The 17,443-nt window shown below is 42.0% G+C and overlaps 1 protein-coding gene across 1 annotated transcript in view; it reads right to left on the bottom strand.

Moving 5' to 3' along the window:
• WIPF3 (WAS/WASL interacting protein family member 3) overlaps positions 1–17,016 on the bottom strand; it is a gene marked incomplete at its 5' end in the record, with an annotated part of 31,073 nt that extends 14,057 nt beyond the window's left edge. Inside the window, 1 exon segment of the mRNA XM_054990935.1 lies at positions 16,792–17,016. Within this exon segment, the coding sequence (XP_054846910.1) occupies positions 16,792–17,016 (225 nt within the window).
• Between the last annotated feature and the right edge of the window lie 427 nt (positions 17,017–17,443).

Raw genomic sequence — 17,443 nt, forward strand, 5'->3', positions numbered from 1 at the left:
CTCCCTCCGGGGGGTGCCACAGTAGCAGAAAGGCCAGGTGAGCTGTCCCGTTCCTCTGGAGAGTGCTGCAGCGGGAGTGCCAGCATTCCTGGGTTTTCCAGGGCCTGTTTTTGTTTAAAAAAAAACAGGCTCTGTTGCTAATTTATAAGATTTCATATTTTTCTGCAAACCTGGGTTTTTTATTACATTTGTAGAAATATCTGTGTTATCTGTTCATGGCCCTAGTCTGCAGATCTAAGTATCCACTAGAGATGCCAGGTTCCCTGCACTTGAAACTGGCAGGCGGGGGGAGAGTTTAGGGGAATGTACATGTCATTCTCGGAGCGATGCAGAAATGATGGGTCTCGTGTAGTTCCAACGTTAGACTGAGAGCTGATTTTTATCAAATTGGCCTTACATGGGGCCCATCATTTCTGGTGTGATGAGTAAGTGTTCCAGAGTCTGTGGGAGTGCACTGGTCCTGTTTCCTCACCTTTTCCCACCACTGTGGGAATGGGATCCCTAGTATCCACAGGTGGACCCATGAGAATCGGATATACTGATGCCATGACTCATTTCACTAATTTTATTGCAACAGAGCAGACAAATATAGATTAAACAAATACCTCGTCATGTGAGTCGCCTGTTTCTAGACTGTACCATTTCAGACTAAAGGTGAAGGACTGTGTGACCTGATCATTATATATGAAATCAGGTCCAACCAGCCCCACCACACCACACAGCTCTTGAGCATGCAGGGCCCATGATTTTCAGCATAGCCTTTTTAGTGGTCAAAGAAGATCTCACCCTTTTTCACCAACAACCAACCCATATATAATGAAGCCTCTTATCGAATCTCTAAAGTATACTTATAAACATTTTTAAATGGTTTGTGAATTACTTCTTTTCTCCCCCTGGTTTATTAGGTAAGCTCCTCTAGATGGCAATCTTGGGTGATACTGAGACCAGTAACATTCCTGAGGGATGTTGTAAAATCTCATTAATAGCTTTGTTACCAATATTCTAATGAATAAATATGTTGCAAAAAAGGCACTGATGAATTTATTCCCCTATTCATTAACCCATATAACTCAAACCTCAAAAGCTTTGAGAAATTTCACACACACATCCACTACTTAAGCCTGTTTAATATCGCTTTCAAATGTTGAATGGTTTATATAACATACACGGCATGAAGTAGAATCTACAATCAATTGCCTTTACTTCCTAGAAGAATAAAGAATACTTACTGTGAAAAACTGAAGAAACATGACTGAAACAAAAATATTTCCAGAATTTTTGCTTTTCAGTGCTTTCCTAAGGTAATTTATTTCCGTAACTTCAAGCAAGGATTTTGCGGTAGCTCTGCACTTGGGTTAGAATGGGACATGAGCAGGCTATTTGGTTTAAATTTAGATCCAACAGCTGCCGTTTTGTTCATGGGTTCATATGTTCAGTTTGTGTCATTTGTACATACCACACAGATGCCAACTTCCCTCCCCCCCATAAGTAGAAAATTGATGGGAGGAACAGGAAGGGAGAAGAAATCTCCAAATACACTACTTATAAAAAAGTTACTAGTTCTTGATATAAAAACAATGACCTCGGGTTTTTTTTTTTTTTTGCGTTTCCACACGTGGGAAAGCAATCCTAGCAGCAGCTTCTAAGTCACTGCAGGTTCTGTCCATTTTTTCCCTTCCTGCTTTTCCCCAACTTATTTGTCCATTCGCTGCAGGTTAAGGATTTTAATCGTGCGAAATTCTTTATCTGACGTTCTCCTCACCCTTGCCCTTTTCTCACGCCCTTTGAATCAACTAAATTTGATTGGTTGATCACATTTTCCAAGCCACACCCACTACCCTTTCCCTTCTCCTTTTGTTTCTCTCTCTTAAAAAAAAATATTAAAAACGTTGCAACGTTTCTACATGTCTATGCAGAAACAAATCCTGGGTCACATGACAACATCTGCCCAATAATGGGTCTGTTTTTCAACGCGCCAAATTTGTTACTTGTTGCTCGCTGACAGCTGACAGCTTCTGAGGCAGAGGGAAAGTGGGGTCATCGGTAACAATTTCCCCTCCAAATGTCAATAACCAATACTCATTCCACGATATCGGCAGGAAATGTTCTGACCTATCAGACGTGTTTGTTTGATGCAACGTTTATATGTAGCAACGTTTTTTTGAAAAAAAAAATTAAAAAATGAAGATGACGCACATCTGTCGACACTTTCCCTGGAAAAAGCGATGAGGAATCGATTTTTATACAGGCAAATTCCACACGATGGACTTTGTGCATATTGAAATGAAATGTCAATGCGAAACAAAAGACTTAATGTGGGATCCGGGAGCGGTAGATTCATACGACTCCACTGTAGCATGACTGCTCAGAAAGTCCAATCAAAGTCTATCATGTGGAATTCCCCAATGCCACGTTCAGAGTGTTTTATAAAGTGTGTTATTATTATCCTCACAACAATCACCCTTTGAGGTGGATGGGGCTGAGAGAGCTCTGAAAGAGCTGTGACTGACCCACGGTCAGCCAGCTGGCTTCAACCAGAGGAGTGGGGAATCAAACCTGGTTCTTCAGATTAGAGTCCCACTGCTCTTAACCAATACACTAAACTGGCTCTGGGATGGAGCATGGAAGGGCTGTTAGAATTGATATACAATTATAATTCTTCCTGAAAGGGAGAAGGTGCAACCTACAAGTGGCCCTTGGATATTGACAGAGGCTGCAAGAGTGTCCTTGCCTTTTCTTTCTCTTCTCCAGTCACAGGGCAATTTCAGACACTGCGGAGATATTGCCCCTATTGCAAATGCTTTTAGACCACCATTTCTATTGCTGTTCTGGTACTGGCCAAAGTGAATTCACATTAGTAGTGTGCAGTAAAAAATAATGCACAAATTACCTGCTAGATAGATTAATAGCTATGCCTTGCAGTTGTGTCTTCTGCTTTTGTATTTAAATTCCAGTTGGATCTTTTGCTCTTGACTGGATCTCATTTTCATTTATGCTCTGTACTCTACTGAGACACAGCCATTGTATTGCTTAACCTTTGGCCTCACTTTGTAAAACTGTCCTCCCTCCATCCCCAGGCCTTTTCTGGATTAATGCATTTTCACTGAGGTTACCACTTAATGCATCTGAAGAAGAGGAGTTCTGGCTCATAAAAGCTCATACTACAAAAAAAGTGGTCATTCTTGGTTATTTTTGCTACAGATTAACATAGCTACTCCTGTGATGTTTTATAATAATGTAACTGTAAATACTATAAACTAGTTTTTCTTTGATAATCTGAGTGCAAAGGCAAATATGTTATTTTTATTTTGGAATTTAGCAATTCTATTTCTACAAGTAACTCACTTTCTTCAAATATCACAGATTCAATGTGTACAGATTCATTATGTACAGATACAACAATTTTTTCTTTCATTATTAGAACAGAAAACGTGTACCTCCATGAAGAAAAACATGTTAGCCTTTCACCAAGAACGCAAACATGACAAGAAAAGGAAGCTCATTTGTTTTACTGAATCCCCAAGATGAGCCTGGTAGATCAGAATAAAATTAATTTCCATGACCTTAGCTTTTGAAATTAGAACATGAACAGTTGGTTCTAATTTTCCTTGGCAGCCATTAGAGGATTTTCTATTATTTCTCATGTAAGAGATGTCAAGTTACATAATGAGCATGTTCTTCAAAAAAGTAGAATAGGCTGAATGTTCACTGGAAAGAACAGTTCTATTTTTCACCATAGTGGTCGTCACAATATTTTTACTCCATCATATATTTCTGAACGAGTGAAGTAAAATTCCATGGAAATGGGAAGATGAGGAACTGGCATTTCCATAACATTTGTCATTTGATGTGCAATATGTGACTTTAATTTAGCGGATATGTGCAAAATGTGATCCTATTCTATTCACCCCCTTGTCTCAAATTCTGCTCCAGTCACCCCACCCATGCTCATAATACAAACACTATTTATTACCCCTCAAACACACACACAACGTTTAATTATCTGCAGTTAGGCTCCTTCTATTGCTATATAAAGAAATCGTGCCTTAGTTAAGACAAGGGTCAGGAATAGATGAGTATCAGGTGCTTTCCAGTTTTATGACTACAAGTATCTAATGCTTTCCAGTCAATATTGGTACAAATTAATCAGTTAATTCTCTTCCTGTCACTCCAAACAAACGAGTGTTTACAAAGAGCACAATCAATCCATTCTTCTTTCTTACGAAGTTTTTAATAATCAACGTAAAATTAAAAGGCTTTCTTTAAATATTTCATTCTGATTGCATGTAACAGTGATACCAATCCAATTAGCACAGTAATGTTTAGCTCAGAGCGGCAACAAACAACAGATTCTCCACAAGTTTAGTGACTATCAGACAAATGGTGGTATCCCTTATAAGATTTTTAAAAATCTGGAAAAAAGTCTCATCAAGAAACGTCATTAAGATAATTTTAAGGACACACACTCATAACTTCAGTAATTTTTAAAACCAATCTTCTACACATGTCAAATTCCTCGCGCAAAGGTGACTACACACATAAAAAGCCAAGGAATAGCTATGTTGAGAAGCATTTTTACACAAGCATTCTTACAAATGAAATTCATATAGAGATGGGATGGAGCACGCCAAAAGACCGCTTACTCTAGTAATACTCTAGAAATACAAAGCAACAATGTCAGTTAATCATTATTCACGGAGAAACAACTATGTGCAGTCTTAGTATATAAAAGCAAGCAGTTAGATTCTATTTTATATATTGTCGCAGGCTTCTATTCTATTTTATTTTTAAAGGCCGTATACTGTATGGTGTAGGCAGACCAACCACGTCAACAGATGAATCCGTTTCAATTATCCACCCATGCACTTCTCACTTTTACTAGACCATTTGCCTGATCTAACCCTGAAAAAAATGTAAATACTAGAGCTACTTTTAGGCCACAGACTCTCAAACTTAGGTTGCAAACCACAGAGCACTACAAATATAACATCACCCCTACAAGGAGTAACATTAAACTGCTAAGAACACTGGATCACCAGATACTCAAGTCTGACCATGCTGAATCGTTTACGTCCAAAATGCCATTTTGCTTCCAGAAATTTTTTTTGTCAACATCTTCTTTAAAGTCATGATTTCGTGGTTCTCTCTCCTCATATCATTGGGCATGTCACAGTCTAGAGATTCATTACAGCAGCACTGTACATGAATGGCAAGTATGTGGTGCTGGTCTTAACGAAAACTCAGTTTTTAAGGCTTCCTTCAGCCACCCAACCACATGGCAAATAAATCATGAGAATTGATAGGGGTTGGAGAAAGGACAGTCACAAAGAAGGAAGAAACTGTTTCTATAGGTCTGGTCCCTTTCCTCCTCCTCTGTCAACGCCGTATTATTCATAAGGCTGACTAGGCTGAACCCGAGGGGCCCCACAGGGACTAGGGGCCCGTCATTTTTTTTTGCTGAGGCACACCCCACATAAATTACAACTAATTGATTCTCTTACATAACCTCTATTAATAAGATAATTAACTGCTCTCTTATTGAAGTGAAACAAGTTCTCTCTCATATTAAAACAATTATCCAGAAATTATATATTTTTAATAAATAAACATTTTATTCACTTCAAAATATTACAGTATTGAACCATTATACCCCCAAAATGTGCTTTCCTAAAGAGTTCTACTTGCGCAATAAAAATATTAATAAATTGTGAATAGAATTCTTCAGGAGACCCTCAAAATGGATATAGGGCTATGTACTGCAGTCTAGTACCCACTGTACCAAGGTCAATTGTAGCGGGCTGAAAGACTGGAGTGCCAGAGGGGGCCCGAAATACCGGAAAGCCTAGGAGCCCAGCCATAGGTTAGTACGTCCCTGTTCCCTGGGGCACCAATCTACCAATGCCACCAGTCTATAGTTAGGCCAGGAAGTTTCCTCAAGGCAACTGGGCTGGTAACAGGAGGTGCCTCCCAGGGAGATAGGTCATCCAGGACTATGTGGCCATTGACATTGTTTTCCCCAGGAGTTCCCAAGTAGGTGGATTAATTGTAGCGACTGCAGGCATTTCATGTGCAAATATGTATTTTGACCAGTGATGTCCCTGTTTTATCTTGGGAAAGGAGGGAATGAATAACACAGTTTGCCAAAAGCTTCAACTATCTATTGATAGTAAGGTTGACAGCTGTAGGTTGGGAAATCCCTGGAGATTTGGGGGCTAGGCTGGCACAGTTTGGAGAGAGATTTATGGGGTTTAATGCCATAGAGTCTAGGCCACCCTCCAAAAGGAGCCATTTTCATCAGGGGGACTGCTCTCTGTCATCAGGAGATCAGTTGTAATTTTGGGAGATCTCCAGGTCTCACCTGGAGGTTAGTAACCCTAATTGATAGTCAGTGCTTAGGATTACTGAGTCAGCCATCCTTTCCCTTCCTTGGTGTGTTCCCTGCTTCTAATGTTGACCGTTTTTGCTCCCTTGCCTTGCTCCGGATCTTGTTAGAAGTGAAAGCTCATTTATTTGACCCATTTTGCTTGGTGCATTATTCACCTCTGCCTCGGTGTCAGATTTCTCTCTGACGTTAATTGTCTGCACAGTTCCCCCATGACTGGAAAAAGAATTCTGATATGAAGAAAGGTCTTCTGAAAATTCTTACTTCATTGCCCTTATTGTTTGTTTTGTACAACTGTTTAACCACTAAAGCGATGAATTGCCAACATCCTGCCTGAGAATTTTCTCTCTCTCTCCTCCCACATACTGATGTTGCATCAATTTTTTTGTGAGTTTGCATGCTACTAGTTCTGTACAGCCAGGCACCTCACAGCTCTTTTGCCTGGTTTTGGCCATCCAGCCTTGCCAAAGTGCCAAAGCACCTTGCCCTTCAGTGCTACTTGGGATTTGGCTCTTGGGAGCCCTGTCACCCGGTGAATCCCTTGGTGCGACAGTGCCCACCCCCTAATTTAATGTACTGGTGGTGACAATGGCATGGCCAGCTAACTGGCCCACCTGAGTGCATGTGAGCAGCCACAGTAGCAGCAGTGAGGGCAGGGCAAATAGCTTGCCCAGCAGCTGCTCCATCCCTCACTGGCCTGCTCAGCCCCTGCTCGATGGCGGTGGCAGCAGTGAAGGAGCACTGCCACCACTCTGGCTACTCGTGTGCCTGACTCCTCCCTCAGGAGCTGGAGCAGCTGCAGTGTTCCTTTGTTGCTGCCACTGAGCAGCAGTGGAGCCAGCAGGTGACGGAAGGAATGGTTGCTGGGCATTTTCCTCTTGGTATCTTCTCTCTGTTTACAGTTGTTCTTCTTAAAGGAAATATATTCATTGTTTCAGAAATGTGAGCTTGTATTATTCTATAATTATTATGGTCTTGTCAAGTGCAAGACAGCATCTTCCAATGTTTGAAAGAATGCAGCCACATGATAAATAACCTCCCAAAGTATTTGAGATGCTACCACCATCTGCCTCAAGGATGTCTTTAAGAACATTGTATCTCATTGCAGCAGTATCAGACGGCATAAAAGAACACCTACTCTAAACACACAAAGCACACAGTAATTTTCCAGAACATTACAGAGGGATCAGAAAATGCAATTGTACATCCAAGTGCAAAGATTAAAAAAAGATTTAGTCTATACAAGTGATACCCTAACATTAAAAATGCTAATTGGCTTTCTCCTTTTTATTTTCACTCCTACAGTAAAGATACCAAACTTAGAATTTATGTTAATGACCATAAATGCAGTCTTAGCTACATTAGGATGGTTTTATTTTAAGGCTACAATAGTTATTCTAGAATAAGTCCAGAGATTTCAATAAGGTAAATGGACTTCACTGGGAGAAATACTTACGGAAATATTACACAGCTCAGTGAAAGCCTGTATAGATTCTGTTTAAGAAAGTGAAACCTGAATTCTGTGTCAATAACACTTTTTCACAATGTTATTTATTTCTTTTATATTCCACCTTTTTCACTGAGATGCAAGGCATTAATTAATTAATTATGCATTAAGTGAAGTTAACCTCTTCTGAACCAATTACCTAAAGTTCTAACTTTAGGGAAAGGTTGAAGAAAGAAGATTTCTCCACATTCTTCACCACATGCATAATTTCCCCCCATAGTGAGTTTCTACCAAGACTCTGAGGAGTTAGCCGTGTTAGTCTGTAGTAGCAAAATCAAAAAGAGTCCAGTAGCACCTTTAAGACTAACCAATTTTATTATAGCATAAGCTTTCGAGAATCAAGTTCTCTTCATCAGATGCCTGATCAGATGCCCAGTTTTGATCAGGCATCTGATGAAGAGAACTTGATTCTCGAAAGCTTATGCTATAATAAAATTGGTTAGTCTACCAAGACTGAAAATCCCCCAACCTTTCACCTTTTTGCATAGGAAAGGCATTCTAACATCCAGACCATTTTAGTTGCCCTTTTCTGCACCTTTTCCAGCTCTACAATATCGTTAGGATGTTGAGCTGCTATTTCTTTACTTTGGTCTGTCCCTTGAAATTTGCGAGGTTAAAACTTTCTCTTGCTACTTTCAATAAACGCTCTAGAAAGTTGTGCAAAGGAAGACAAAATTTATGCTTAGCTTCATCAAAGAGATCCAGAGCTTCTTTACAGGGGTGCTATAAATAATCAGCAGAAGCAGGGAGCCTGGTTCAGGGATCAAAGGGAAGCAGGAACAGAAAGGACTTTCTGAGGAAACAAGAGAAGCCTAAAGTGTAGTTAGTTAAGCCTGCCAATTTAATAAAGTTATATTCTACTTTTTGTTTCTATCCTGAGTTAGGGTTGCCAGGTGTCTGGTTTTCCCCCAGATAGTCCAGTTTTTTATCAGGCTGCCCATGGGAAATGCGGTTTAAACACGAGACATCTAAACGTCCAATATTTTTGCCTGTGGCAGAGTAGTGGCTGGTAGCTAGCCTGCAGGAGCCCAGCCTCCTGCTCCCACCCGGAGAAGCGCCTGGCCGGCAGAGTGCCCAGCCAACCCAGCCTCCTCCTTCACCTGGGAAGTGGGGGGCCTGCTTGGCCCCTGAGTGCCAGAGAAGCAACCGGCCAGTGAGGTGATGGGCACACATGCCTGGCTGCAAGGGCAGCGATAATTCACTGAGCTGATGTCATCACGCAGGAGTCTGTGAATAATGAGAGCCCTATCCATTCTGGGGAGAGAGACCATTTGGCAACCCAACCCAGAGTGTCTAATTGCCCAGCTAACAATACAAAGGTCAGCACAGGTTCACAAGAATGGGGCACATTTTAATGTTCTCCCCTCTGCTCTCTTGGACGGGAGATATGCTCATATCCCATATGCAAACCGTCTCTGCCCCTGCTGATCTGGACTGGTAGACACAATAGGGCATGCTCTTTTATACAGTCAGTATTATCAGGCGATTCAAACAAAGCCCATTTTACCAATTATTGCTGCCTACCCAGGCAGATCTAATCAATTTTATTCTGCTCTCCTTTTAGCTGATTGCTGCAATGAAATTACTGCCAAGATTCTGTGCCCTGGCTAGTTTAATCAGACAGAATATTATAACTTCTTTTAAGAAATCTTAACTATGTTTTAATGATTTTATTCATTTTAGTACATAATTGTATTTAATCCTTAAATATATTTAGGTTTGGAATTAATGTACTTGTTATATATAATGTACTTGTTATATACTATATATGCCAATCTGAATTTTGATCTTGGATCATAATAATAAAACTGAACTGGACTGAAGAATGGGGCATGTAGTGTCTGCTTTCATAACAGTTTACCATAAGGGTTATCATGTACACTAAGCCTAGGGTTGTCATGTCTCCCTGGCAATCGGTGGGGGGGGGCATGCCCGGTGCATGATAACATCACTTCCAGAAGTGACATCATCACGTCCAGCCATGAGTATGCATTGCACATTTGCCTGACTTCCCTACCAGCAGTGGCAATCAACGGGTAAGGAGACAAACCACTGGGAGTTTGCCCACCACTTTCAGGCCTCTGGGAACCTTAACTAAGCTCCAACATAGATCTCTAACTTGAAGCTGCATCTTTAATTTTCAAATACATAATTTGGAACAAATCTTCTCTGCATAGCAGCTGTGAGACCACATTTCCTAGGAGAAGTAGAAAGAGAAAGTGGTTGAGAAGATTTCTATTAGTAAGGAGCAAGTGGAAAATTTACTAACTTCTTGGACTATGAGTGTGGGACAGAAAATGCAGACAAATTCAATTTGCATTTTGGAAGTTAATTTTGGTTCTCACAATAAATTCAGCAGCTGCAGCAGCAGCTGTGTAATTTTAACAGGTGGCAGATATAGACACTGAAGCCCAGAAATTCTCTTCTCCCAGAAAATGACCTACATCTGAGGGTTTCTAATTCATAAATTTTCCAACCAAAGTTCTTTTCAGAATCTCAACCAGGGCTTTTTTCCAGGGGGAACGCGGGGGAACGGAGTTCCGGCACCTCCTGAAAATACTCGGCAATAGTGCTTGAAAATAATATGATTTCAAAGAATCCCATGTGTTTCTTCCGCATTTCCCTCTTAAGAGTTCCGCCACCTCTCTTCTCAGAAACCCCCCCCCCCTGATCTCAACCATGTTTTGATGAAAACCAGATCATCAGATAACACCAATGCTGTGAACTTCTCTGGAACCATTGTGCAGTCAACCAAGGAGGCAATTTTGGTGTATGGGAGTGCAGTGCTTTAAACTACCAGTGATTAGGAAATAGAACCTCTTATACACCCAGTTGTTTTGATGTTTGAAATCTTAATGTTTGAAGCAACCTCAACAGGTGCAGCAGACACCTACAGTGTATCCACTAAAGCTGTAATATATGCCAAGCATCTGTGTCTTGTAATAATTTTATACAATACAGAAACATGAAATAGCCCTATTGGTTATGGTGCCTGTTTCTGTGGAGCACACAAAGTTTTTAAAAAAGACGAGTATACCTCAGAAGTTAAGTTTTTAGCAAGAACATAGTTTGGATCTACTAACATTTGGTTTCCTGTTTCTGGTGTGATACTGCAGGACACTCAAATTTGTACTCCGTATTTGAAGGTCTTATTATTATTAATTTTTATTTTTGGGTTATTATGTTTTGAGGTTATTATATATTATATTTTGTATTCACCTCTTACTGTCTTAAGTTTATTAACTTCATTCAAGTTTTTGTCTTTGTTTCCTAGTTTTATTGGAAGGGCTAGATCCTATTTTTCTCTGCTATCTCCCTACCTCCCTAGCTTAAGTACGCGAGGGAGGGATGAGATGTTTAAAGAGTTTGGTTGCTAACTAATTTTTTTGTTTTTATCCTATTTTATTCTATCTACTTTATCCCCTTCTCTTTTGAAGATCTATCAGGCTATGCCAAATTACTATGAGGATAAGAGAAGGTTTAGTTTAGCTTAGTTCATTTAGCTCCTTTTTGTTGGTGTCTCTGTGTGCGCTATTTTCTGTGTTTACTCCTGAGTCTTGTACTAGTCTTGTATCTATCTGAGCTGTATTCCTCTATTTGTTATAACTATTTAAATTTAAATTGCTTAGATTACTAAAACTAAAATCTAATGTATCTAGACTTTTCTAGTCTTAATCTGATCTGTCAATATTAAAACTGTACATTGTGAAACAGCTCCTGTACAATCTTGGTCACAATTCTTAACCTCCTCTCACTTTTTGTATGGGCCTGGCTAGTGCAGCTTCTAGACCAGCCAGGTACAGGCCTGGTGCGAGCAGACAATGTCTTTGCTCTCACTTGCCAGCCTCCATCAGGAATACTGGACACTCTTCTTACATTTTCCAGGGTGCACTGAAGTTCACTTTCTTAGCACAGCATTCAAGACAACAAGAAGGGGGAGAGATAGTCTTGAACCACATCAGTTCCCAGTAGCCCCTGCCCCGGCTATTGCCATTTCTCTGAGTTGAGAAATTCCTGGAAATTTGTGGGGTGAAGCCTGGAGAGGGTGGGGTTTGGGGTGGGGGTGGGGGGTTGTAGCAGGGTATAATTCCATAGAGTACACCCTCCAAAGCAGCCACTTTCTCCAGGCGAACTGATCTCTGTTGTTTAGAGATCAGTGGTAATTCTGGGAGATATCCTGCCACCACTTTGAGGCTGGCAACCCTACCACTCTCTGCAGAATTCAAGCCAGAGTATTAATATTAAAAGCTGTTAATTTTGTTTTCATTGTAACAAAGATATTAATAAAAAGGCTGTTTTATTTCACTGATAGATTAGTTAACATATGAATACATTCTCTAATCATCTGTAGTGCTGGTTGCTGCTAATATAGGTACAAAGGTATGACAAGGCAGAGAATATTCCACTTTTTAGGGAATCTAGCTAAATATGTACTTTCCAAGATTTAAGCAATTTCCACAAGTACATGGGCTGATGCTAAAACACAAGATGAGAGAACTCTGGTAAGAACTCTGGTCACCTCTGGGCTGGACTACTGTAACTCACTCTATGCAAGGCTTCCCTTGGGTCTGATCCGGAAACTACAATGGGTCCAGAACGCTGCTGCTCGTGTCCTGATGGGTGTTCCATACAGGACACATATTACACCAATCCTACAGCAGCTTCACTGGCTCCCCATGGAATTCAGGATCCGTTTCAAGGTGTTGGTTTTAACCTTTAAAGCCCCAAACGGATTGGGACCAGCATACCTGAGGGACCGTCTCTCCCCGTATGTGCCCCGGAGAGTGCTTCGTTCAGTGGGTAAGAACTTACTGGTGATCCCTAGCCCTAGGGAGGCTCGTTTGGCCTTGACCAGGGCCAGGGCCTTTTTGGTCCTGGCCCCAACCTGGTGGAACTCTCTGTCTGAGGACACTCAGGCCCACCAGGATCTTGTATCATTTCGGCGGGCCTGCAAGACGGAGATGTTCCACCAGGCTTATGGTTGAGGCCAGTGTCAGGACCATCATTGAGCCTCTCACCGGTCTCCAGTATTCGAGTACAGCTCATCTGTCTGTCTGTCTTCTCTTTGTATGCTGGGGGCAGGAATGTATATCCAACCATCGGAGGTTTTTGTATATATATGATTTTAATTGCTGAATTTTATTGTAACATTTGTTATGCAATTGTATTTTATGACTGTTGTACCTCGTCCTGAGCCCACTTGTGGGGAGGGCAGGTTAAACACTGAATAAACTAAACTAAACTAAACAATATGATTTATTGTTCCTTAGGAGGGGAAAGTAGTAAGAGACCAGTAAGGTAACTGTTTTTCTTTAGAGACCTGAACAAGTCTATAACTTGACTACAGCAGAGCACCAAACCATGAGGGACTTCTAAATTGGCTGCAGCAGAAGCTGGAGCCAAATTCAAAATGGCTGCTGTTAGAAGCAAAGACAAACACAGTAACCCCCTCCTTGCTTTGCGAAAGAACCACAGAAGGGTGAATAAAAAGAAATGAAGAAAAGCCAAAGAGGAAAGAGAAAGGGAAAAAGAGAAAGGGGGATAAAAAGGAAAACTGAAGGGTAAATGGAAACTGACTAAGGAAAGCACAGATCCTCCAGATCCTATAGTAGGGTTGCCAGGTCCCCTGGAGCCCAAACCGGGGGTTTGCCAGGTCCCTTTACTCCCCCGGCAGGAGGTTGGGAGCCTGGCACTTATCTTGCTGCTCAGGGGGGTTCTCTTTTCTGTGCATGCGCACGCTCCCAGCTGGCACAATGACGGCACTTCTGGAAGTGACATCATCGCGCAGAGGTCAAAAGCCAGCTGGGAGCACTCCTGCACTCACCAAGGGCTGGATCGGGCCCTGTGGGGCACAATTCTCCCCAAAATGGGCCTGTTGTGGGTGCAGGAGCATGCAGCTCGGCTTGGGGCATGCAGTGCAGCTTGGCTTGGGGCCTGTGGCTCGGAGTGTGCCGCAGAACCTGAGCCAAGCCAAGTCGCTCACCCTGAGCCGAGCTGCGCTGCATGGCCTGAGCAGAGCCACAGCGCGCAGCTTGGCTCAGGGTGAGTGGCATGTGGTGTGGCTCGGCTCAACACGGGATGGGCGGCACAGCTTGGGGGGGGTGCCTCGGGGGAGCACGCCCCCTGCCACCCAAGTAAGTGGGAGCAGGAGTTGGAAGGGTGGGAACAGGGGATCCCCCGCCCCAGTGGGGGAATGGTAACCCTATCCTGTAGAAGCTGTGGCTGCTATTGCAGTGGTGAACTAGTTCATTTGAATGAAAGAAAAAAAAAAGCCCTGCCCACTTTCTGAAAAGTTTGGGGCAGCCATGGGCAGCACACTGGAGAACCCTGACATAAACCATAGTTTGTTTGCCATTACATCTGAACAGCAAAGTAAGGTTTGCATTTTCCCTTCAAAATAATAAAGACTTGCAGCTTTAAGATGCAAATTACATGTTATATAGTATATACAACACAAATGCACACAATGAAAGTACAATAGATGAAGGGCTAGACACACCAAAGTATTACATCATGTTCCTACCTTCCCCACTTTCTCCACGGAATTCCAGGAGGAAAATAATTGTTCGAGGGGACAGAATTCTGGCTTGGAAAGAAATTCCTCACCCCGTAGCCATTAGTTAAGGTGTGAGGTAAAGACCTGACAAGATAAAGACTGTTTTTCCATTTTAAAAAAGGAATAAGGTGTATTTAGAACACAAACTGAGGAAGAAAACTGCATTCCTCCATGTTAAAATAGTAATTATGAACAATATACATGCCAAACCTCCTTTCCCAGCAGGCTCACTAGTATGTTACACTCTGAATGAAAATTGTTACCCTTATAAATAGCCACAAGCTGTTGTTCAGTAACCCTCTTTGCTCAGTTACAAGACAGGATCAGGGGATTTGACGGATAATGTGGTCCATACGCTGTCTTTAACCTGGTACGACTAAACTATTCACCATGTTCTCCAGCTAACACCTCAACTGTCAGAACCAAACTCCCAAAAGGCCAGGCCAATGGTCAGCTCCTCACCCCTCCACTAAACTGCCTTGTGCTGTTCTGTGCTCAGTAGCTCCTGAGGTAAGTTTTACTGGCCTACTCGTCACAGAAGTTCTGATGCCATTTTTCTTTAACAAAAAGCGGATTCAGCAGGGAGTGATTTTGAACAGACAAACAGTGGGAAAGGGGTGCTTAGCCTTAATCCTGCTGGCTGTTTTTAAGATCCAATCTCACCACTACCCACTGCCATTTAAAAAGTAAAACCTCGCTGACCAGGGGCGGTTCCACATGACATCTTCTCTGACTCCTCAATCATTCCTTTTCTGCATCCTCCTGCAAGTGGAATTAAATAACAGTAAGCCACTAGAGCTGCATGGGCAAGACCCAGCCTACTTATATTTATTTGAAAGTCAGTCCCATACAGCCTCCTGCTATCCCCTGCAATTTCCATTTTGTTCCTTTGTTTCCAGGCTAATTGATTGGTTCCTGTTCTCTCAAGGTTTGTTGGCCTGCTCTTCACACTCATGAACTAAACCTTAATTATCAGTTTTTGCTCTCTTGGAGGGCAGGAGGAAGCAGTTTATGCATAGTTTTTTTTTTTTGTTATAGCCAGCCAAAGCCACTGCTCATTTTAAAAAACGGTGTTCACCATCGTAACAGTGTCATCACAAAACAACAACCATAAAAAGACCAGTGGCCTTGGGCAGCAGAACTTAAGCCCTTGCCTTAGGAGAACAAAAGCTAATCATTCACAATTGAGTCACTAATGTTGAAAGCAGAAAAATGATCAACCAAGTTGAAAGGAGAATAAAGGACTGAAAATTTAAAGGGACATTAACCCTGGGATACCTCAGTTGGGTTTTGACAGTCCACAGAGGACAGCATGGTTGCAACTGTATTTTGAGTAAGAATAACCAGAAATCTGCCAAGAAAGAACAGAAAATGCTGGAATGTAACAGGTGGTCACAAAATTCTCTAGGTCGTCCATAAAAATGGAGTGAATTAATGATGACAATTGGCTATCACAGAACCAACCCAGTTCTCACTGTAAGAGGAACCCAGGGGTTATGAAAGGGAATTCTCTCTTTCAGCCAAACTACAAATGACAGCTGGAGTGGTCCCAGAAGTTCTTGTTTCCCCACCTTACATTTTCAGGTCCTGAAACAGCAAGGGGGGGGGCTGTTTTGGCACCTGGAAAGGCATGTGGGCGAGAGCTCCTAGGGCCGCCATGCCATCCATATTCAGGCCTCACAGCAATTTTTTTAAAACTACAAATGCTTCTAAAATGGTGTTAACAAACAAACAAATGGTGTTGGCAGCCATGGGATGGACCTGTGGCCACCATCACTTTGTTGTTTGGCTCTTTCTTGCAATGATTTGACTTGAGCAAAGGAACCATAACTGGCCAAGAAATCTTTAGGCAGCCCTAGCATGTCTTTACTTTATGCTTGCACCCAAGGCAGTTGCATTTGCCATTAGTGTTATGTGGCAAGCATTATTAAGCCAAATAAGTCTGCCATGTGCAACAAAATTTCCATAATTATGTAACAGCCTGAAGTTCAGAACTGAGCAAGAGAAAGCCTGGAAAGTGGTTAAACCATGGAACATGCACAATCTGGTTATGAAGACAGGCCACAAGAACTGGGATTACCGTTAATAGAACACACAATCATAGCAAACAAACATTAAATACCAAGATCACCAACGACAGGGTAAACAAAGGAAACATCATGGATGATTGTATATCTTTTACATACAGATGGAGAAAAACCTCTTCTAAACTGAATATGTGTAAAGAAATTGCATTCCAAATGCTGCAATTCAAACAAGGTTTTCTAGCCAACATTCTTTTGAATAATATACGACCATAAACATAGTACTCTGCATAATCTAACCAAATTGCAAGTCAAGCCTTACCAGAGCAAATGATGATGGTAATGACTGTGGTAGACCACCTCCAGAAGAAGGTGATGGAAGAGGAGGAGGGGGCGGTGGTGGTCCACCTCCAGCAGAAGGTGATGGAAGAGGAGGAGGGGGCGGTGGTGGTCCACCTCCAGCAGAAGGTGATGGAAGAGGAGGGGGCGGTGGTGGTCCACTTCTAGCAGAAGGTGATGGAAGAGGAGGAGGGGGAGGAGGAGGGGGTGGTGGACCTCCAGAAGAAGGTGATGGAAGGGGAGCAGGAGAAACTCCAGGTGGTGGCAGAGGAGGTGGGGGAGGGGGTGGTGGGGGTGGCGGTGGTGGCACAGGCATCTGAAGTTTCTAAATTCTGTCTGTTACCAAAGATCACAGTAATTCCTAGAAAAAAGAAACAAGAAAGTTCAGTTTACAGATTGCATACTGAAAGAGCTGATCTCAGTTTGGTTGTTCATATAAGGCTGAAGAATTTTCACCAAACCTTACTTTTTGGGTGGGATTCCATAGGTCATACACAGAGAAAAAAGCATACACACGCTTGTAAATCAACTTTTCCAACTGATAATTAAGACAGGATTTTTCCCCCTGATAATGAACCTAAACAAATAAATTATTAACCTTACCGAGGTCATAATCTGGTTCCTGAGCAGTTCAG

This window comes from Eublepharis macularius, chromosome 11 (assembly GCF_028583425.1).
Source record: "Eublepharis macularius isolate TG4126 chromosome 11, MPM_Emac_v1.0, whole genome shotgun sequence".
NCBI classification, from domain to species: Eukaryota; Metazoa; Chordata; class Lepidosauria; order Squamata; family Eublepharidae; genus Eublepharis; species Eublepharis macularius.